The 23475-nt window shown below is 51.1% G+C and overlaps 1 protein-coding gene across 1 annotated transcript in view; it reads left to right on the forward strand.

Annotated features, from left to right (window-relative positions):
* Positions 1-17161, forward strand: part of ABCB9 (ATP binding cassette subfamily B member 9) — a 28877-nt gene extending 11716 nt beyond the window's left edge. Inside the window, exons 3-12 of the mRNA XM_049866611.1 lie at positions 542-656; positions 1267-1397; positions 2159-2364; positions 4910-5107; positions 6319-6447; positions 10758-10946; positions 11462-11635; positions 13277-13436; positions 15379-15515; positions 16016-17161. Of these exons, the coding sequence (XP_049722568.1) occupies positions 542-656; positions 1267-1397; positions 2159-2364; positions 4910-5107; positions 6319-6447; positions 10758-10946; positions 11462-11635; positions 13277-13436; positions 15379-15515; positions 16016-16276 (1700 nt within the window). The 3' untranslated portion in view covers positions 16277-17161. The remainder of the gene's footprint in view (positions 1-541; positions 657-1266; positions 1398-2158; positions 2365-4909; positions 5108-6318; positions 6448-10757; positions 10947-11461; positions 11636-13276; positions 13437-15378; positions 15516-16015) is intronic.
* Positions 17162-23475: the final 6314 nt, after the last annotated feature.

The raw sequence follows: 23475 nt of genomic DNA on the forward strand, positions 1-23475 counted from the left end.
CCATCGGTCCCTTTCTGGAGGTGATGACCCCCCCCCCCCCGCCCCTGTGAGCATGCCTCTCACAAAGGATCCCTACAGCCCTCTGCAGAGAAGACAGGAACCCAAGAAGAGGCGCAGGTGCAGAGCCTTAATCCAGATTCACAACTGTGAAATGCCCAGGGTGCTCAGAACCACCATGACCTCTAGCCACACAGACAGTGGTCTTTTGTGTCGTCTGCTCCATTGTCCTCCTCCAGCCCACCAGAGGAAAAGCAGGGCTTCCAGAAGGATGCCCTTCAGAGGGAAGCAGCACTAGAAGCACCCTGAATCAAGACTGGTGGAAACCATTCCAATAAACACATTTTGGATACCAAAAAAAGCCCATGAGTGGAGTGAGCAGAGGGGTGGGGTGCTGCTTCCTGAGCCCCCAGAGGAAGGAGCCAGGCTCCCCGGCTGCAGGCACCCCCTGGCCCCCCGGCTGCAGACGGCTCCTGACCCCCCAGCTGCAGGCACCCCCTGGTCCCCCAGCTGCAGGCGCCCCCTGAGCTGCCATCTCTTGCAGGTGAGACCTTTCTCCCGTACTACACGGGCCGGGCCATTGACGGCATCGTCACCCAGAAGGACATGCAGCAGTTCAGCACGGCCGTCATCATCACGTGTCTGCTGGCCATCGGCAGGTAGCGGCTCACGGCCTCCCGCCTGGCTCCCCAGGGAGGTAGTATGGGGCCAGCTCCTAAGGAAAGTGGGCCAAGGAGGCCTGAGAAATGCCCCTGATGGGCCTGTCCCTCAGCCCATCACTCTGGCAAGCAACTCCCAAACCAGCTTAGGACCCAGTCCATTTGGTGGGGCCCAGCCCTGGAGTCACACTTCTTGTCCCTACAAATGGCCTATCCTCGAGGGTTCCACCCACCGCTCCCAGCCCGCAACTGGTCCCACCCTTCTCCCACCCCCAACCCCCACTCCTGCTGTTTTCCCAGCGGACATCTGGGCCTGCAGCAAGGACAGGCCTGGCCTGTGCAGTTCTGGACGGAGGAGGGGCCTGGCTGGCTAATTGGGGTCACTGGGTCACTCGTCCCCCCTCCCCAGCCCACACCGCCCCTTCACCCTCACCGCAGGGGCTCCGACTGGGATGGAGGGACACTCCGCGGAGGTGCCAGCCCTGGAGAGGGACTCGCAGCTGGGCCTTTGCACCATGAGGGCCCTGCCAGCAGGCACGGGAGGGGCACGGGTTGTGGCGGCCAGTTGTCGGAAGGACGTCCTGCGATAACGTCTCTTATCTGCAATCAGCTCGTTTGCCGCAGGTATTCGGGGTGGCGTTTTTACCCTCGTATTTGCCAGACTGAACATCCGCCTCCGGAACTGTCTCTTTCGCTCTCTGGTGGCCCAGGAGACGAGCTTCTTTGACGAGAATCGCACAGGTGGGTCCTCCAGGGGGTCTCAGGTGACCTGGGGTTGGGGAGCAAGTAAGTGGAGGTGTTCTCAGCCTCCGCCCTCCTGACTACTCCTCACAGAGGCTGGTTCTGGCCCTGGCCCTGCCTAAGCCCTGGGAACTGGCTTGGGTTGAGTGGTGACCACTGCAGGACTCGAGCCGGGCCACCCAAGGTCTCTGCAGGGGCCAAGGCCCTGCCCTGCAGCTCCCTGGGAACTGCAAGGGCTAGGACCTCTAAGCCTCTGGCTTCAGACCCCCAGCTCCTTTGGGCAAGGACAGGAGTGCCAAGCAGGTCAAGTCTCTGGCCAAGATCCCAGGCTCTGAGACAAGTCCGCCTGGTTTGGAGCCCTCGTTCCACCACTCGCTAACTTCGCCCCTCTGTGCTTCTCTCTTCTCATCTATAAAATGGGAACGATCATAGCAGCCCCCTCCTGGGATTGTTGGGACGCCCTCGGCTCTGGGCCCAGCTCTGGGTGGCTATGACTGTTTCTCTTGGCGAGGGGAGAAGAGATGCAGAGACTAGACCTGGGTGTGTAGTCTGGCTCAGTCATGACTGAACTGCTGAACTGCTTCCACTTTCTAGGCCTCAGCCTCCCTCTCTGTAAAGTGGGGCGTGGTGAGCCTTAAACAGGACACTGGTTGACAAGGGCTGGGCTCGGAGTAGCCCTTGATGGGTGTCTGTTCTTTTCTCCTCCCCGACCCGGTCAGGAAGTTTGGGGAGGTCTGAGCCCCCAGGTGTCTGTGTTCCAGGGGATCTCATCTCCCGCCTCACCTCGGACACCACTATGGTCAGCGACCTGGTCTCCCAGAATATCAACATCTTCCTGCGGAACACAGTCAAGGTCACGGGCGTGGTGGCCTTCATGTTCAGCCTCTCGTGGCAGCTCTCCTTGGTCACCTTCATGGGCTTCCCCATCATCATGATGGTGTCCGATGTCTATGGCAAGTACTACAAGGTAGGCCCTCCTGGCCTCCCCCGGGTCTGCGAGCTCAGGTGGCTCCTGAGCACCCCTGAGAAGGGATCAGGGATCCGCAGGGGCTAGTGAAGGACTCATCTTCAGCTCTCTTAGCAGCATGCATTCATACATTCAATAACCATTTACTGAGCAGCTACCGTGTCCCAGGCACTGGGGTCCATCAGTGAAACAGACAAAGCCTCTGCCCTTCACGTAGCTTGTACCTTAGTGGGAGAAACAGACGATAAGTAACAACAGACAAGAGCAACAATAAAATTACAGTGGAGTCTCTTTATCCACGATACTTATGGTCTATAACGTCCAGCAAACACCGAATTAGCGGGGACCCAACCAGCCTTCTCAAACCTGGGCTGGGAATTCTTTGGTGCTCTTTGCATCCACGTGTTTGCAAAGGGCACCAAAAACACTTGCAGCTTTTGCAGCGACCAGCCACATTCATGAATGCGGAATCCACTAGCAGTGAGGATGTTGTTGGGGGCCATCGCATCGATTCTGCCTCATAGCGACCCCACGTGACAGAGTAGAACTGCCCGATAGGGTTTCCTAAGCTGAAATCTTTGTAGGAGCAGATCACCAGGTCTTTTCTCCTGTGAAGCCGCTGGTGAGTTCAAACTTCTGACCTTTCGGTTAGAAGCTGAGCGCTTAACTGTTGCGCTACCATGGCTCATTTAATGAGGATAGACTTGTGCATAACACAGTGGAAGATGACAAGTGTTCAGGAGAACAATGAAGTGAGAAACAGAATTGGGCGTGTTGGGGGTGGCTACAGTTTTAAGTAGGTCTTTTTGGAAAGGTGACATTTGCCCAAAGCCCTGAAGGAGGTGGGCGTCTGGGGAAGCACATTTCAGGCAAAGGAAACAGCCTGTGCAAAGGCCCTGGGGTGGGAGAATGTCCGCGTGACTGATACACAGGAGGAGGCCAGTGAGGCTGGAGCGGGGTGGAGGCGTGGGGGTAGGAGATGAGGTCTGGGGGCGGGGGCGACATGCTGGAGGCCTTTTGAGGACTTTAGGACTTTTATTTTTACTCCGAGCCCACATGTGCTCCCTTGGCCTGTACATTGTGTGTCCATGTAGGGGTGGCTCAGGCTACCATGAACGAGGCCCTGTCACGGTGCAGTGTGGCTGGGCTGCAGTCACCTCCAGCCACCGCCAGGCACTGACTCTGCCGGGAAGGTGGGCCCTGAGAGCGAGGTTCCTGCCTCACTCTTTTGCCTCCCAGGTTGGTGGGTGTCCCTGAGCCCTAAGGAACCCAGGTGGGGCCTGGACAGGCAGGTCTTTGGCCCCATGACAGGGACAGGTGGCCCCTTCCCCAGGGATCCAGGCCTGCTGGGTGTGGCGGGGGTGGGGGGGCTCATGAGCAGGAGGCTTTGGCACAAGGTCGGCTGCTGGTGGGGCAGAGAGGTTGGCGGCCCCAACTCTGCCAGGTCCCTTGGCACCTATAACCTGAGACGGGGTGGGCCAGGAGAGGAAGGACCATCTGCTTCCCAGTACAAGAATGAACCCACTCCCCATAACCCACTGTGTAGCCTTCCCCAGCCACACAGGAGGGGCCTCTCCCCAGCACTTTGGGGCTACACATTTCCTCACTGAGTAGAAAAAGTAAACATATCCCTTGGAGTCAGAGCCCTGTTTCCCTTTCTCTGCCCCACCCCACCCTTCCTGCCTGCCTTCCTGCCAGTCCCGGAGCCGAGACAGGAAGCCCAGGAGACCGATCACCCCCACCTCTGTACACACCTCAGACCCTGCCTTCAGGTTCAGCTGGGTGGAGCCTCAAGGAAGGTCTATTTATGTTTTTAACACCTACCTAGGTGGGTTGAGTCATGGCCATAAGCCACACGTACTGCCCACGCCAAACATGACTCAGGGCACGGCCTGGGTCCTCCTGGGATGCTTCCGATGGACTGCCGTGACACGCAGTCACGGGGTGCACCTGTGCACTCCCTGTCTGGCTGAGGGCAGCCTTCCTGGATGGTGTGAGAGCCTGAGTGTGTTAACTGTCATGGCTCTGCCCAGGGCCCGGTTCTGGAACCCCAGTGGGCACACACTTGGAAGCACTTCTGATCTGAATACCGCTGGTTATACATACTCAGTGCCAGCCAGTTTCTGCCACCATCCAGAAGTTGGCTGAGAGTTCTGGAGTCTCCATGCCAATCCTCAGGGTCTCATATATAGTGTATGTTGATGCCCTGTTAGTATTTGGCATTCCTTGTATAGTGTGCAACCTGAACACCTGTACAGGGCATCCCTGCTCTCATACCTGCACAGGTGCAGGTGTACAGGCTCTTCTTCTGAGATGATTACTGGAAACTTCATGTGTATGAACAGCATCCACCCAGTACCAGAGGTGGCTTGGTGATCAATCCTTCCCCTGGGAGCTAGAACTTCCCCCCCAGGGACCTTGTCCTTTAGTCCCTGGGACTCCCTGCCTACAGCTGGCACCAACTAAGGGTGGAAAAGCCCAAGGAGGCCTGGTGAAGCTGTCTGTTCTGGGGTCTCCTGCCCCCTGTCTCTCCCCCTGCCCATAGAGGCTGTCCAAGGAGGTCCAGAGTGCCTTGGCCCGGGCCAGCAGTACTGCCGAGGAGACCATCAGCACCATGAAGACCGTGCGGAGCTTTGCCAACGAGGAGGAGGAGGCAGAGTTGTACTCACGGAAGCTGCAGCAGGTGTACAAGCTGAACAGGAAGGAGGCAGCTGCCTACACCTACTATGTCTGGGGCAGTGGGGTACGTGCCCCGGCCTGGGGTGGGACGCCAAGATGGGGATCCCCTGATCCGGGACACCAGCACAGGTCCCTGCCTGTCGGTGTCCAGCTGGCTGCCCTGGACCTCATTTGGCCCCAGCTTCCTGCTCATCCATGGAGAATCTTTCCGGAAGAGAATGCAGCCTTCTGGTGAATTCCCTCCCAGGCGGCCTCCTCTTCCCCTCATCTGGGGTGGTGTGCAGGGTGAGAGCTTTCTTTCCCAGCTGGGGAAGTATCCCTACTGAGGGGGGAGGGCTGGCTTTCCAGAGCCTAGCAGGTCCCACATCACAGCCACACCCCACTAGAGTATCCGGCTGGCTCCCTGGAGGTAAGTCACAGCCCTTCCTTGGAGAACAGAGGCCCTGAGAGCTTGACACTGTCCCACTGGCCATGCCTGGGGATGGGGGCGTGGGAAGAGCTGGGGTAGGGGTGGGGAGGGCTTAGAGTCTAGGGGAGGAAGGAGCTGGCGGCCTACATGGGAACCCGGGCACTGGGATCTCTGGGTCCCCCTGGGGCAGGCTATCCCCAAAGTACCCAGCCAAGGAGGAGAAGGGGCTGGAAATCCAGCCCTGATAGCCAAGCCTTTCACAGTCCATCCCCTGGAAGGGGGCACCTTTTGTAGTGTGCAGGGAAGCACATATGGTCTGGTTCTGATCCCGCATCAGGGGCTACACCTGGGGAAGGGCCAACAGGGACCCTGAGCGAGTTGCCACGGGTCCTGGGATTCTACGCCTCTCCTAGGTACTCCGCGAGAGGGAGGCAAGATGCCCAAGAGAGCCCCTCCCTCATAGAACATTGTCCTCCTGCTCTGCTGTGTGACCTTAGACAGTGAGCTTAACCTCTCTGAGCCTCGCTCTTCTCAGCTCAGGGGGAAGAATAATAGCTCGCACTTGGCCTAGCTCAGGAGCTGGGGGTGGTGTGCATGAGCCAGGGCCTGTCAAAGAGAGCCTTGTTCTCCAACCTGGCCCGCAGCCTGTTCCAGCTGGGGGCCCTTGTAGGAAACTGCTCCAGGATGGCAGAGAGCGAGTGGCAGATGGGCATGTAGGAGGGCGTACCCCGCTAGATTTCAGTGTGAGGGTGGGAGTTGCAGCCCCCGGCTGCTCTGACCTCTCCCTGCAGTCAGGTGGCGCAAGGGGCTGGGCCAGGATCTGAGCCTAGGCTGGTGACCCCACTGCCCTTTCCCTCTGCCCCCAGCTGACGCTGCTGGTGGTCCAGGTCAGCATTCTGTACTACGGAGGCCACCTCGTCATCTCGGGGCAGATGACCAGCGGCAGCCTTATCTCCTTCATCATCTATGAGTTTGTCCTGGGAGACTGTATGGAGGTGAGGGGGCTGACCTGGGGAGGAGTGGGGGTCTGAACAGGGTGGGGGTGCTCCAAGGAGGGCCGAGGAAGGTGGCATTTGTCTCTCAAGGAGGAAGCAGAGAAAACAGTCATCACAGCAAGAATGATGATAATACTGACAAGTAACAGCAGCACCTTTCTTCAGGCAAAGTGCTCGTGACTAAATATCTTTCAGGAAATGCTCACAAGAGCTCTGTGACAAGTCTGAGTGCTGTTTAAATTCCCATTTCTCAGAAAAGGGAGCTGAGGGCCGGAGGTGGAGGGACTGCCTACCAAGTCCTGTGGGAGAACTGGGTTCAGAGCCAAACAGGTTCAATTTTATGGTAACCCACTGAAGGAGTTTGTTGTTGGTAGGTGCTGAGTCAATTTCCAACTCATAGCGACCCCTCGTGACAGAGTAGAACTGCCCCATAGGGTTTTCTAGGCAGAAATTTTTATGGGAGCAGCCCACCAAGTCATTTCTTCCGTGGAGCCAGGAGGTGGGTTCGAACCACCAACCTTTTGGTTAGCTGTTGAGCGCTTAGCTGTTGCACCAGTAGGGCTCCTCTACTGGAAGGGTAGTACCGCGAAGAAAGCAGGGGTTGGTGCAGATTATGTCTTCATTTGGGGCCCCCAAAAGCAGATGCTGAGATCGGAGTCAGGTGCAGCTGATTGGGTTGAGAGGTGACGCTGGGAAACATGGGTTGGGTGGTGAAGGGAAGGAAGTCAGCACAGGGTGCATCTCTGAGCCTATGGGCAAATGGGGCTCCATCCCGCTGGGGAGCCTCGGGAGACAGCGCAGAACACAGACCTCAGAGCAGGTCGCCTGAGGGCTGAGGGGCTCTTACACCAGCCACAAGGGGTCACTGTTTGAGGCTAGCTTGGAGTTGGGCTAGCTTCAGGCATTTGGAGTTTGGGCCTTTGTGTGCCTTCTAGTGAGCTCTGACTCATAGCGACCCTACAGGCCAGAGTAGAACTGCCCCGCAGGGTTTCCAAGGCTATAAATCTTCACAGAAGCAGACTGCCACAGCTTTCCCACACGGAGCCGCTGGTGGGTTCAAACCTCTGACATTTCGGTTTGTGGCCGAGCACTTTAAGTGCTGTGCCACTGGGGCTCTTTGCTTCAGTGTCACAGCATAGCCTTATTTGACCCAGCAATTTCACCTCTAGGAATCCATGCTTCAAAAATCTTGTAGTCCAGACTTGCTGGCCTGACAGAGACTGGAGAAGCCCTGAGAGTACAGCCCCTGGACACCCTTTTAGCCCAGTAATGAAGTCACTCCTGAGGTTCACCCTTCAGCCAAAGATTAGACAGGCCCATAAAACAAAACGATACTAAAGGGGTACACCAGCCCAGGGGCAAGGAAGAAAAGGCAGGAGGGGGCAAGAAAGCTGGTATTAGGGAACCCAAACCCGAGAAGGCAGAGTGTTGACGTGTCATGGGGTTGGTAACCAATGTCATAAAACAGTATGTGTACTAACTGTTCAATGAGAAGCTAGTTTGTTCTGTGCACTTTCATTTAAAGTACAATTAAAAAAATCCCATGGTAGAGAAAAACTTGAACACCATTTTGAGGTAAAACAGACATGTTTATTAAGGGTTTAAAACAATTGCAATCGGAGAGCTATGTAGCCCATTGGGAAGGAAACCAGGTAGTGAGGGGTGGTTTCGTTATGCGATTATTCTTATGGTGTAAAAAGAGGAACCAAACCACAAGCAGGATGATCACAGGAAACTCAACGAATAGTGTAATAAACACAGTCGGACTGGTTACTGATTAGTAATAGTTATAGTTTGTGACTACAGAGAGTTTCACAAGATGCTTACGTGTATTTTCTTTGTCTAGCAAAAATGCCCTGTTGGCAGCAGCACCCAGACAGCACTCTTCCCGAGTATGTGTGTTTGGACGGGTGCAGATGGTCACTTGGTCAAAGCCCCTCAGGGTATGTAGTGTCATATCCTGGTTTTGACCACCAAGGAGAAACATGTTTTTCTGACAACCATAGCTGTTAGTCTAGAATTCTGATTAAAATTAGATAGAATGGTCAGCGTATTGTAGCCTCTGTCTCACCGACCACACTGAAAGCTGTCTCCACCTGAGACAGTCCTCACCCTCGCCGGTGGACCTGCACGTCCAAGGATGTTCAGTACAGTATTGTTTATAACAGCAACAAATTAAAACAAGTTGAGATGCCCACCAGTCAGGGACCAGATAAATTTGGCACATCTATGTTCCAGATGTAGAATAAAACAAAAACAAAAAAACCCAAACCCATTGCTATGGTGTCAGTTCCAACTCATAGTGACCCTATAGGACAGAGTAGAGGTGCCCCCACAGGGTTTCTAAGGAGCGCCTGATAGACTAGAACTGCTGACCTTTGGGTGAGCAGCCATAGCTCTTAACCACTGCGCCACCAGAGTTTCCAGATGTAGAACATCTCCTGTGAAATACCAGGCAGAAGTTCAAAGAACGAGGCGGATCCGCGTGAGCCGATACGGGAGGACGTCTAAGACGCATTGCTGGTGAGGAAAGTAAAGTGAATCCCTGACCAATAGCGATAGCCTGGTGCCATCGGCGTGTTTTAAAAATCTCAAAATTGCTTATTCTGTATGCGCACACGTTTGTAAATGCACAGAGAAAAGACTAGAACGATACAGTATGTTGGTACCAGTGGCTGCCTCCAATGCAAGGGGCATGAAGGGTAACTTCCGCGTAATTCTTAGATCTTCATGTTAATGTGAATATCAATAATAATGTGTTTTTTTCACTCTGAAAAAGTTGTCTAATTTTATTTATTTATTTATTTATTTTCATCGTGTTTTGGGTGAAAGTTGTCAGAGCAAATTAGTTTCCCATTCAAAACTATACAGAAATTGTTTTGTGACATGGGTTGCAATCCCCACAGTGTGTCAGCACTCTCCCCCTTTCCCTTTCCACCCTGGGTTCCCCGTGTCCATTCTTCCAGTTTTCCTGTCCCTTCCTGCCTTGTTGTCTTTCTTTGCTTTTAGGCAGGTGTAATAATATCTTGATATTAAGGAGCCCTAGTGATGAAATAGGGCCCTGGTAGCACAGTAGTTAAAAGCTCGGCTGCTAACCAAAAGGTCTGCAGTTTGAATCCACCAGCCACTCCTTGGAAACCCTATGGGGGTACTTCTACTCTGCCCTACAGGGTTGCTATGAGTTGGAATCGATTCAACAGCAGCGGGTTTGGTTTAGTGGCACAACGGTTAAGCACTCGGCTATTAACCGAAAGGTTGGTGGTTCGAACCCACCAGCCAGTCCATGGGAGAAAGATATGACAGCCTGCTTCCATAAAGATTACAGCCTTAGAAACCCTATGGGGAAGTTCTACTCAGTCCTATAGGTTTGCTATGAGTCAGAATCAACTCCATAGAAGCTAACAACAGCAACCCAGGGGAAAAAAAAACCAAACTCCCTGTTGGAGCGATCACACCGCATTTGCTGGGCGGTAGGGATGACATGAGGCGCTGGCTCCCAGTGAGCTCTGACAAGCAGCGTTGTTTATTTTGTTGGTGGTGTTGGTGAGAGTATGCACAGTGGAACGTAGTCCAATTCAACCGTTCCCACACGCAAAATTCAGTGACGTTAATTACCTTCTTCCAGTTACGCAAGCATTCTCACCCTCCTTTTCTGAGTTGTTCCTCCCCAAATAACACAGGGCTCTGCCCTGTGTTATCTAACCTTCTGAGTTGCTGTTGTCAATTTGATCTCGCGTAGATAGTTCTTAAAAGAGCATACTACTCAAGGCAGACATTCTTTACTAGTTGAGCTAAACTGTTTGGTTTTAAGAAGACTTCAGGGCGTATTTCTGGTATAAGATTTAAAGATTATCTCAGGGCCATAGTTTCAGGGATTCATCCAGCCTCCATGGCCCCAGAAAGTCTGGAGTCCATGAGAAGGCATTATTATTTTTTATTGCCGTCCTCATTTGGGGGGCGTCGCCCACAGCCTCCCACCCCCCCCACCCCCGCAGAACCACTGCTCCTTCCTTGTTTTCTCTGTTCCCCTGGGCCCACCCTGTCTCTCTGCTCCCCCAGCCCTGTCCCATCTCTCTGGTCCCCCAGGCCCTTCTTGTCTCTCTTCTGTCCTGCTGCCCAAGGCCCGCCCTGTCTCTGCTCCCCCAGGCTCGCCCTGTCTCTGCTCCCCCAGGCCCGCCCTGTCTCTCTGCTCCTGCAGTCCCGCCCCATCCTTCTACACCCCCAGGCCCACCCCGGGTCTCTGACCCCTGCAGGCCCCAGGAGCGGAGTGCCTGTGGGACAGGAATGTTTGTCTCCCTCCCACTGTGCAGTCGGTGGGCTCTGTCTACAGTGGCCTGATGCAAGGCGTGGGGGCCGCCGAGAAGGTGTTTGAGTTCATTGATCGGCAGCCGACCATGGTGCACGATGGGAACCTGGCCCCCGACCACCTGGAGGGCCGTGTGGACTTTGAGAACGTGACCTTCACCTACCACACTCGGCCCCACACCCAGGTCCTGCAGGTGAGAGCGGGGCTCAGGGCCTGCTGGAATCATCCTTCATTTCTCATGTGCCAACAAGGCGCCAGGCACTGTTGATGCAGCCGGGAATCTGTAAGGTCAGGTTTCTCCCGTCATGGTGTTGATGCTGTAGTTGGGGAAGATGGAGCATTAACAGCCTGATTCCAGACCATAAGTGGGAGGAAGAAAAGAAACCAGGGTGGTGTCATGGGGGAGGTCTGTGGGGGTGGCGCTCACAGCCTAGGAGCGCTTCTCAGAGGCGGTGACATTTGAGCTACCAGCTGAATGAGAAGCAGGAGCCACCCAGGGGGCTCCCTGCAGAGAGAACACCCCAGGCAGAGGAAACAACAAGTACAAAGGCACTGCCAAAGCCAAGGGTCCTAGAAAGGGAGGGCATTTGAGGCCTGGCATGCCCCGCCAAGGTAGGGGAGCAGGGGGCCCACTAGTGTCAGAGGCCAGAGCATCCTGTCCCATGACCCGGGCCAGTGGCCCCACACTGTGCCTGTGTGTTCTTCCAGAATGTCTCCTTCAGCCTGACCCCAGGCAAGGTGACCGCCCTGGTAGGGCCCTCGGGCAGTGGGAAGAGCTCCTGCGTCAACATCTTGGAGAACTTCTACCCCCTGGAGGGGGGCTGCGTGCTGCTGGATGGGAAACCCATCAGCGCCTATGACCACAAGTACCTGCACAGAGTGGTACGTAGACGGGCCTTGGCTAACCTCCTCCACGCTGGCTTTGTCTAACCTTCCTTCTCACAGCTACAACGGCTGCAGAGAGGAGCACCAAAGAGACAGGGGCAGCTCAAAGAATTATCACAAATGTAACCCCACCCAGGCCTAGACATAGAACATTCCAGAAGCCCACCACGTGCCTCTTCTCTTCCCTCAGAGGCAAAGTCTTGCTTTCCTTTTTAAGGTTTTTTTTTTTTTTTTTTATTGTAGTAAAATATTCATAACACAAAATTTGCCATTTTAACCGTTTTCAGTACAATTCAGCAGCATTAAATACATTCATAAGGTTGTGTAATCATCACCGCTACACAAAATTCTCAAAGAATCCAGATTTACTGGACCCATTGAAACTGGAAGAATTCCCGAGACTATTGCCCTGAGATACTTCTTAAACCTTGACGTGAAACTATCCGCTGAAGTCACCTTTAAACTAAATGGCAGGTTAGCTCAAAAAGTGAAGAATATCACCCTTGAGCACTGCACTCTTGTAAAAAATTATTTACATGAGACCAAAAGGGCAACAGTTACTGTAAAGCGTGGGTGAGAAGGTCAGGGGCCAGGGAGACAAAGTTCATGGGAGTGGAATATGCAGGACAGAAATAATGACATCGTTGACATGCTGCCAAGACTAACCGATGTCACCGAGCGTATGTGTGGAAATTGTTGAATGGGAGCAAGTTTTGCTTGTGTATCGTACCAAAAATGCAGTAATAATTTTAAAAAGAAGGTATTAAGCTCCTTTTCAAGTGTTTATTGGCCATTTAGAGATCCCCTTTTGTGAATATCCCCTCTTTCCTTCATTTTAAATTTTAATTTTTGTAGTCACAAAACAGTGAAATACTGCTATCCAACTATATTCCTGTATTTTTTGTGAATTTGGTAACTAAGAAATCTGACTGTTCCTCCACCTTACCCAACACCTTATCCTTGGAATTTCATCACACGGAGGTAACCGGTGTGAGCAGTTTGTTAAATATCCTTTCTAACCTCTTTCTTATCTTTATACAAATGCATCGATATGCGAAGATATATATACGTATATATACAATTTTTTAACAAAAATAGAATCGTGCTGTGTATATATACATATACACACATATATTGATTTGCAATTTGATTTCATTGGTGCAGTGCAATTAGTTAATCAATCCCCAACTTATGGACAGCTAGGTTATTTCTGGAAAGAGCTTTTTTTTTTTTTTGCTGTTACAGAGTTGCGTTGACATCCTCCATGCTTTCGTGTTTGTCAGTCATGTTTCTAGAAGGGGATCCCAGGTCTGCAGCTCCTTTGACTTGTCCTCTTGAAGGACAGGCAGCAGCTGGCAGGGAGCTCTGTGGCCCAGAGGCTTGCGCTGGCCCCAAGGCGCTGAGCCGGTTTCACGGTCCGGGGAGGCTGAGGCTTGGCCACACAGCCGGGACTTTGTTGCTGGAGAGAGGCGAGTCAGGAACACAGCAGTTGGGCAGCCCCATGACCTCCCCAGGCCCTGATCAGATTTCAGACCTGAGACCCTGGCGTCAGCCAGGACAGCACTGGTGAGGTTCCTGGTGACAGCTGGCTGGCCGGCCGCATTCCTGGCCTCTCATGCCCTACCTCCCTCTCCACAGATCTCCCTGGTGAGCCAGGAGCCGGTGCTGTTCGCCCGCTCCATCACAGACAACATCTCCTACGGCCTGCCCACCGTGCCCTTCGAGATGGTGGTGGAGGCTGCGCAGAAGGCCAACGCCCACGACTTCATCATGGAGCTACATGACGGCTACAGCACAGGTGCGTGCCCACGGGCCGCCCACCCTGCTGCCAGGTCCCCTGTCAGCCATGCCACCCTCACCAGCTGCCCTTTATTATGTCATTAAAAAAACAGATCTTTTAATAAAAAGGTGGATTGAAAGCAGACAGACCTGGAGAGTGTACAGAGAATAGAAGGAAAAGATGAGTGCTGAAGACATGTGATTTGAATACCAATGTTGGGCAGACGTCAGCAGCATAACCAGTTAAACAGATGCCCTGTGACCATTTACCGAAAATAAGATTGCTCATTAGCACAGAATTACCATGAGACAAAAATTACTGTGGAGTCCTGTCTGTATGCCCGTCTTGTTAATTCAGAGACCCAAACCCAAAATCACACCTGTTGCCGTGGAGTCAGTTCTGACCTATAGTGACCCTATAGGACAGAGTAGAACTGCGCCTTAGGGTTTCCGGGGCTGTGACCTTTACAGAAGCAGACCGCCATGCCACATCTTTCTCCTACAGAGCGGCTGGTGGGTTCGAACCACTCACCTTGCAGTTAGCAGCCAAGCGCTTAACCATTGCACCACCGGGGCTTCTTGAACTGAGTGGGAACTCAATATTACATCATTTTTTTAAAACTGAGGTGGAACTCACATACCGTAAAATGAACCATTTTAAAGTGAGCGATTCAGGGACGTTTAGTACATGCGCAATGTAGGACCGCCTCTGTCTAGTTCCAGAACATTCTTATTTCATTTTTAAATTTAACTCTTGGAAAGGGGATATTCACACGGTCTAAAAATAGCAGTTTTATTCCATCCCTGTCTCCAGTCTCAGTTCTCCCCTGCCCCCACCAAAACTTCTTACATTAGTATCTTACATATCTTCTTGGAGTTTCTTTATACAAATAGGAATATATATTTTTATCCCTCCCTCTCATTTACTGGAAAAAAAAAAAAAAGTAGCACCTTATTCACATTAGCGCCTGACTTTTTTTTTTTTTTTTTTAACATAACCCAGTATGCCAGGGCTCTTTCCATTCCTTTTTCACAGCTGTATAGCGTGTAGGGTCTGTGATAATTTATTTAATAAATCACGTAGTTACTCATTTTCCTATTAATGAGCATTTGAATAGTTTTCCATTTTCTGCAGTAATGGTGTTGTGAGTCACACTCCACCTCATGCCTGCATCCATGTGCGTGAGAGACAGCCGATCTGTAGGAAAAAGTCACAGAGGTGCAGGGCTGTGAATTTGTAATATTATGTAATATTAGAGGTCTCCCTGTGTGGGGCAAATGGTTAATGTGCTCAGCTGTTAACCGGAAGGTCGGAGGTTCGAGCCTACCCAGAGGCACTGCAGAAGAAAGGCCTGGCAATCACTTCCAAACAATCAGCCATTGAAAACCCTACAGAGCATAGTTCTCCTCTGGCACACGTGGGGTTGCCAGGAGTCAGAACCGACTCCACGGCAACAGTTTTTGCTTTGCTTTTACTCTATAACAGCAAGGAGACCAGTGTTTTACCAAACAGCTGGGCACCATAGCCCAGCCAAGCTGACACACAACGCCAGCCATCCCAGACTAACACAGTACAGACTGATACGTGTGCAGGGTTATGGTGGGTGCAGCCTTGTTATTGTAAGCCATCAGGAACATGGGAGAGTGTTTCTCCATCCCCTCACTAGCAAAGTGTATTATCCAACTTTGGAATTTTTGCCAAATGAATGGGTAAAAAGTGGTATCTTAATTTGCATGCCTCTTATTAGTGAGTGGGAGAGGCCATCACTTCATGTCTTTGGACCTGGGAGTTCCAGCAGGGGACCTTTATCCCTGGAAAGCTGGTCTCTCCCTAATGCTGAGCGCCTGAGAGCCCAACACCATTGGCAACAGGCAGGTGGAGGGAGGGAGCTTCTCCCTCCTGCCTGGGCTGCCCCAGCCTCATGCTTCTGCTAACCTTGCCCCCGCCTTGCCCCCCACAGAGACCGGGGAGAAGGGTGCCCAGCTGTCGGGCGGCCAGAAGCAGCGAGTAGCCCTGGCTCGGGCTCTGGTACGGAACCCATCTGTTCTTATCCTGGACGAAGCCACCAGCGCTCTGGATGCGGAGAGCGAGTACCTGGTGAGTTGCAGGGTGGTGGGCCGCTGCTAGAGCTACAGGTGGCCAGAGCCCCCCATACCCAGCTGACAGGTGCTGGGAAGGGCTCGAAGGTGGCCAGAGGGGCTCTCCCAGACCACCAGCTTCCTGGACTGGTGTATTCTTGGGGTTGCTGGTTAGGAGCCAGGGGACTGGTCACTCTGGGCCCTGACTCCCAGAGCTAGCTGGGAATGAACGGGCATAGAGGCGGGAGACCTGGCTGAGACAGCCCACCCTGCAGCTCGTAACTACAGGGCCTTGAGCCTGTCCCTCCCCTCTCTGAGCGAAGCGGGCCCAGTGACGTGCATGTTGGTGGCTGGCTAGCCCGGTCCGTGCGTGAATTGATTTGTTCATCACGCAGGTCTCATTCAAGCCCTCGTTTCACAGGTGGGGACACTGAGTCTGGGAAGCTAGAGCGGGAACTGGCGCTGGCCAGGAGCAGGGTTGTGGGTGGCAGTGTGAGAGCCAGGCCTGTGTCCCCGCAGATCCAGCAGGCCATCCACAGCAACCTGCAGAAGCGCACTGTGCTCATCATCGCGCACCGGCTGAGCACAGTGGAGCGGGCACACCTCATCGTGGTGCTGGACAAGGGCCGCGTGGTGCAGCAGGGCACCCACCACCAGCTGCTGGCCCAGGGCGGCCTCTATGCCAGGCTGGTGCAGCGGCAGATGCTGGGGCTCGAGCCCGCCCCGGACAACATGCCCAGCCCCAAGGAGCCGCCCGGCAACGGCGGCCACAAGGCCTGACCGGGCAGCCCTGCCTCCTCTGGGGCAGCAGAGGTCTTGGTGCCTGCCAGGCAGACATGCCCATGGGGCCTCAGCAGCCCCCAGCTGCCCTCTGAGCCCAGGCCCAGGTGGAGGGCCGCCTGCCACTTCCTGTGTATCATTGCTTCCTGCATCGTGACCTGGTCCCCACCCTGGTCCCCAGGACCACCGGCCCTGCTGCCATGAGCCATACCCTCCAGTCTGGCAGTGAGGACACCACTAGACCCCCCATGGCTTCTAAGTGAAGGCAGAGCTACCTTTTTAAGTGAGATCCAATCAGGTTTTTCACTGCTTGGTTGGATGGCCCTAGCTAGTGCCTAGATTTCCGAACATTTTTCTGTTGGAGTTTCATAGTGGGCATGTTCGCTGAGATGTTGCAGAAACTTCCAGGCCAGGAGTGAACCATCCCTCCTTTTTGCCCTGGGGGGATATCAAGGGCGAACCAGGCCTCTACCCTTTGCCCCTCTTGGGGGTGGGGACTCAGGGGAGAGATGTTCAGCCTCTCCCACCCCCACCTCAGTGAGTCAGGCCAAGGGCCGGTGGGGAGAGCCAGCAGGCACCTCTCTGCCAAATCAAAGCCAGTCTCACTGTGAACCACTACAACCGTAACTGGGGCAGTGGGTGGCCAGGCCTCCGGGACCTCGGCCCACCCAGCTATATAGCCCCCTCGGCCCTGCCTCCCCTCCCGCCTCCCCAGCTGGCAGCCGCCCTCCCCACCTGCCCGCCCACCTGCCTGCTCTGCCCTGTGGAGCCCCCACGGTTGTTCACAAGCTGCATCCTCTTCTCTGTCCAATGGATGGATGACAGACAGCAAAGTCCAGGGCTGGCTTTGCTGGAGGTGCGAGCTGTTGGGAGAACCCGGTCAATAAAGTGTACTACCTCTGACCTCTGGCCCCTGACCTCTGTCCGGGCCACTGCCTCTGTGCCCCATCGCCTGGTTAGGTCTCCCCGCCAGACTGGGCTCTCCTCCCGGCCCTCCTGGTGGAGGTGAGAGAGACACTGGGTGGTCCAGGGTCTGTGCCAAGGCTGGGAGCCCCCTCTGTGCTTCTTACATCCCCAGGGTCTCCAGTGCAGACACTCATGTCTGTCTGTCTCCTTGTGGCTTGTGCTGGGTGACAGAGACCTGTCTCATCCCAGCCCCAGGGACCCTGTGCTAACCAGGAAAGCTGAGGCCCAGCAAATGGCAGCTGTTCTTTGCCGTCATCATCCTGGCACCCCATGCTCGCTGCAGCCTTGGAGCCGAGAAATACTTAACCAGCAGGACAGCTCAGAAGAAGAGGCTTGGCACTGGGACCAGAAGGATCCTTGTGGCAGTTATTTTTACTTGCTGGATTGTGGGGAAGTCTGGGGTCCTAGAAGGGAGGCTAAGCAGTGGCTTTTTACCAACTGATAGAGAAGAATTTAAGGGGCCGTGGTGGCACAGTGGTTAAGCACTCAACCGCTAACCGAAAGGTCGGCAGCTGGAACCCACCAGCAGGCTCCACAGGAGAAAGAGTTGGCAGTCTGCTTCAGTAAAGATTACAGCCTTGGAAACCGTATGGGGCAGCTCTGCCCTGTCCTGTAGGGTTGCTATGAGCCAGAACTGATTCAACGGCACAACAGAGAAGTTTCTGGATGTTTTAACTACTGATAAAGTCACACGCTATGTACCGGCTCCATGTCAGCCACATCCCCATTTTCCTGCCATTTAAACTGAGGCCTGAAGCCCAGACTGTGGCCAGCCGTATCCCTGTCAGCCCTCAGGGGCTTGGGCTTGCTTGAGCACCTTATTTTTCTAGGTCTCTCTGGTTCCCTCCGTGAAGAAGCTGTTATGAGCCTTATAGCTGGGCCTCAAGGCAAGATTGTGCCCAGGCCCAGGCTGGGGCTCAAGGTGGAATCTGAGAAGCACCAGGTACTTTGCATCCATCCTCACAGCCACCCTCCAAGAGTAGTTTTCTCCCCATTTTTAAGTGGATGACTCTAAAGCTCAGAGAGGTTAATTGACTGATCCTAGGCCACACAGCCAAGACCCCACAAATATTATGAACTAAAAAGTTGTGGGCATTACGTTATCTGGACTCTGGGTGTGCTTACGCCATCCCATAATTACAAAACAAATGAAAATAACGAAACGCTGTGCGGGCCCAACAAAAAACTTAGGTGAACTAAATTCAGCTCAGAGGAGGGCTGAGGTATCTGAAAGTGGCTCCCCCACTTTTCTAGTCTCTCTCCCTCTCTGGGCCTCGGTGTTCTCATCTGAAAAAGGGGCTATGTTACAAAGATGGAGGGAGAGATTCAGCCTCCTGCTTCGTAGGCAGAGGTCCTTGGGAGGAGGGTTAGGAGCCTCTTACCGTTGATGTAACAAATTACCACAAACTTGATAGCTTAGAACAACAGAAATCTGTTTTCTCACAGCTCTGGAGCCCAGAAGTCCACAACCAAGGTGCTGGCAGGGCTGAGGCCCTAGGGGAGAATTCTTCTTGGCCTCCTCCAGTTTCTGGAAGCCCCTGGCATTCCTTGGCTTTTGGCCACATCGCTGCAGTCTCTGCCTCCTTCACAGGCCTTCTCCCCCGAGTGTCTGAAATCTTCCTCTGCTTTTTCTCTTATAAGGATACTTGTCACTGGACTTTAGGGATGGACCCCCCTTATCCAGGATGAGCTCATCCCGAGATCCTTAATTCCATCTGCAAAGACCCTTTTCCCAAACAAGTTCCCATCCACAGGTTCTGAGAGACCTATCTTCAGGGCTACCATTCAGCCCACTGCAGAGAGCCCTTGCAGCCCTCACCTGGTGACGTTGCACCCCTTGCTCTGTCCCAGCTCAGAGCTATCTCCTGACTTCGGTTTTGGTTTTGGAGGGTGGGAGTTAAATGCTCAGAGGCCAAGGAGGGCTGGGCTTGAGTCAGGCCAACGGCTGGCTGTGAGGGCGTTGTGGAACCAGCCCAGGCCCTTTGTCGAGCATACTCTGTCCTTCAACTGCCAAACACCACTCCACTGGTCGCCACGCACTTGGCATACAATCCAAACATCTCCCCACAGGTGTAGGGCCCCTGCCACCTTTCCATCCTCAAACTCGATGCCTGGTCGCTCTGCTCCAGCCACACTGGCTGCTTCTTCTGCCCCTTGAGCAAACCAAGCTCATCCTAGCCTCAGAGCCTTTGCACTGGCTGTTCCTTCTGCCGGAACACTGTTCCTTCCACTCGTCTCACAGCTGGTTCTTTTTTTTTTTTTAATTCAACTTTGTATTTTGAGAGAATTGTAGATTGACATGAGGTTGTAAGAAATAATGCAGAGAGATCCATGCACCCTCTACCCAGCTCAAGATCACAACCAGGATGTTGACTTTGTCACTGTGAAGGTCCAGGATCCTAGATACCCTCTTGTTGCCCTTTAATGGCTGCACTCACTCCTACCCCATTCTTAACCTCTGGTGACCACTAATCTTCTCTCCCTTTCTCCACTTAAACATTTTTCCAAGAATGTTATCTAAATGGAATCACACAGTATATAACCTTTTGAGACTGGCTTTTCTTTTTTTTAATAATATTTTATTGTGCTTTAGGTGAAAGTTAACACAGCAAATTAGGTTCCCCTTCAACATTTTTTATACACATTGTTCTGTGGCATTGGTTACGATTTTTACAACGTGTCAGCATTCTCATGGTTTCCATTCTATTTGTTCTGCTTCCATTAATCTAGCTTCCCTGCCCCTCCTTGCCTTCTCACCTTTGCCGTTGGGTAAATGTTGACCTTTTGGTCTCATACAGTCAGTTGTTTAAGGGAACACGTTACTTACAGGTGATAATGCTTGTTTTATAAGCCAGTCTATCATTTGGCTGAAAGGTAACCTGCAGAAATAGCTTCAATTCCAAGTTCAAAGGGTATTTTAGGATGATAGCCTTGAGGAGTTCCTCCAAATCAGTCCAGTAGGTCTGGCCTTTTTTAGGAATTTGAGTTCTACATTTTTCTCCCTTTCTATCCAGGACCTTCTATTGTGTCCCTGGTCAGAAAGGTCGGTATCCGTAGCTGGGTACCATCTAGTTCTTCCAGTCTCAGGTTAGAAGAGGCTGTGGTTTTTGTGGGCTATTAGTCCCATAAACTACTTTCTTCTTAGAACCTTTGATTTCCTTCATTCTCTTTTGCTTCATATGAGTAAGGACCAATAGCTGTATCTTAGATGGCCACTTGTTAGCTTTTAAGACCCGGGTGCTACTCACCAGGCTAGGATGCAGGGTATTACCTTTGTGAACTATGTTGTACCAATTGACTAAGTTGTCCCTTGAGAATATTCCCAAGCCTTTTGACCCAGTAAACCAATCCCGCAAGTCGTTTGCATATGTCTAGGGAGCCTCCATGACTGTGCCCCATATGTAGTTTGTTATGTATGTGGCTATACAATCAGCACACACAAACGTGTATATATACACATGCCTACCCATACACCTATACATGCGGTGCATGTACTCACATGTGCCTTCCTGTACACACGTATGCACCCATCCCTACCTACATAACCACACACATACTTTTTGGTTGTTCTTACTGTTGTTGCAAAATTATATATGTTATAGCATTTACTGAAATTTTTCTGTGTACTTCTTAATGTCTTTATTTACCTTGGTCAAGTTGTGCTGACTTCACCTGTATTTGGGACCACCTTTCCTATCACCAAAAGTAACAATTTTGTGCTATCTAGAAAGCAATTCCCCCTCTCTCTCCTTCCCATCTCTGGTAACTGTCAAGGAACTTTGCTTTCTGTGTGTCTATCTATTCTTGACTTTCTGTAATAGTGGGACCATACAATATTTGTCTTCTTGTGATTGATTTATTTCACTCAGCATAATGCCCTCCAGATTCATCCATGTTATGTTTTGTGGACTCATTATTCTTTATCATTGCGTAGCATTCCATTGTGTGTAGGTACCACAATTAGTTTATCCATTCATCTGTTGATGGGCACTTAGGTTGCCTCCGTTGTTATGCTATTGTGAATAATGCAGCAATGAACATAGGTGTGCATGTGTCTATTCATGTCCCTGCTCTTGTATCTCTAGGATACCTACCTAGGAGTGGGATTGCTGGGTCACAAGGTATTTCTATTTTTAGCTTTTTGAGGAAGCGCCATACTGTTTTCCATAGCGGTTGTACCATTTTACAGTTCCACCAGCAATTTATAAGAGTTCCGATCCCCCTACAACCTCACCAGCATTTGCTGTTTTCTGTTTGATCGCTGCCATATTTACAGGGGTGAGATGGTATCTCATTGTGGTTTTTACATCTCTCTAATGGCTAATGATTGCAAGCATCTTTTCATATCTCTTGGCCACCCGAATGTCCTCTTTGGGGAAGTATCTGTTTATATCCTTCGCCCATTTTTTGATTGGATTGTTTATCTTTTTGTGGTTGAGTTGTTGAAGTTTTCTGTATATTTTAGAGATTAGACTCTTATCAAATATGTTGTTGCCAAAGATTTTTCTGTAGGTTCTCTTTTTACTCTCTTGGTAAAGTCTTTTGATGAGCATAGGTATTTAATTTTTAGGAGATTCCAGTTATCTAATTTATCTCCTGCCATTCGTGCATTTTTAGTTTAGTTTGATAGGCTGTTTATGCCGAAAATTAGGTCCCCTAGTTTTGACTCTGTGTTATCTTACAGGAACTCTGTAGTTTTAGCTTTAACACTTAGGTCTTTGATCTGCTTTGAGTTAGTTTTTGTACATGGTGTGAGGTATGGATCCTGATTCATTTTTCTGCATATGCTTATCCAGTTTCATCAGCACCATTTGTTAAAGAAACTGTTTTCTCAATTGAACTGACCATGTAATTCTTATCCTTTGTATTATATATGTGGTGAAATACGTTGATTGATTTTCTAATGTTGAACCATCCTGCATCCCTGATACCAATGCCACTTGATCATGAGGTATTGTTTTTTTGATATGCTGTTGAATTCCGTTGGCTAGAATTTTTTGGAGAATTTTTACGTCTATATTCATGAGGGCTATTGGCCTGTAATTTTCTTTTTTAGTGATGTCTTTGCCTGGCTTTGGTATCAGGGTTATGCTGGCTTCATAGAATGAATTAGGGAGTATTCCTCCCGATTCTATGCCCTGAAAGTGTTTGAGTAGTACTGATATGAGCTCTTCTCTGAATGGTTGGTAGAATTCTCCAGTGAAGCCACCCAGGGTGATGCTTTTTTTTTTTTTATGACATCTTCAATTTCTTCTTTTGTTATGGGTTCGTTCAAATTTTCTACCTACATTTGTTTTAGTTTACGTAGGTAGTGTGTTTCTAGAAATTTGTCCATTTCCTCTAGATTTTCCAATTTGTCGGAGTACAATTTTTCATAATATTCTGTTATGATCCTTCTTATCTCAGTTGGTTCTGTTGTAATGTTACCCATCTCATTTTTTATTAGGGTTATTTGCAACTTCTCATTTTTTTTTTTCCTTTGTCAGTTCGGCCAGTGGTTTATCAGTTTTATTGATCCTCTCAAAGAATCAACTTCTAGTCTTGTTGATTCTTTCTATTGTTTTTCTGTTTTCTATTTCATGTATTTCTTCTCTAGTCATTATTATTTCCTTTCTTCTGGTGACCGTGGACTTCTTTTGCTTCTCCCTTTCTATTTATTGTAGTTGTAGGGTTAAGCTGTTGATTTTGGCCCTTTCTTCTTTTTTTCATGTGTGCATTTATTGCTGTAAATTCTCTTCTGAGCACTGCTTTTGCTGTGTCTCGAAGATTTTGGTATGTTGTGTTTTCATTCTCATTTGATTCTAAGAATTTTTTTTTCTTCAAATGTTCGTTATTCTTCCTTATTCATTGTCCAGCTTTGACATCCACGTGAGGTGATTGAAAACACCATGGCTTGAGTCAGGCGTGCCTTAGTCCTCAAAGTAATATCTTTGCTTTTTAACATTTTTTTTGTTGTACTTTAGATGAAGTTTTACAGAACAATCTAGCTTCTCATTAAACAGATGCATATTGTTTTATGACACTCGTTAACAACCCCATGACAGGTCAACACTCTCCCTTCTTGACCTTGGGCTCCCTATTACCAGCTTTCCTGTCTCCTCCTGCCTTCTAGTCCTTGCCCATGGGCTGGTGTGCCCCTTTAGTCGTGTTTTGTTTTATGGGCCTGTCCAATCTTTGGCTAAAGGGTGAACCTCAGGAATAACCTCATTACTGATCTAAAAGGGTGTCTGGGG

Source organism: Elephas maximus, chromosome 22, assembly GCF_024166365.1.
Source record: "Elephas maximus indicus isolate mEleMax1 chromosome 22, mEleMax1 primary haplotype, whole genome shotgun sequence".
In the NCBI taxonomy this organism is placed as follows: Eukaryota; Metazoa; Chordata; class Mammalia; order Proboscidea; family Elephantidae; genus Elephas; species Elephas maximus.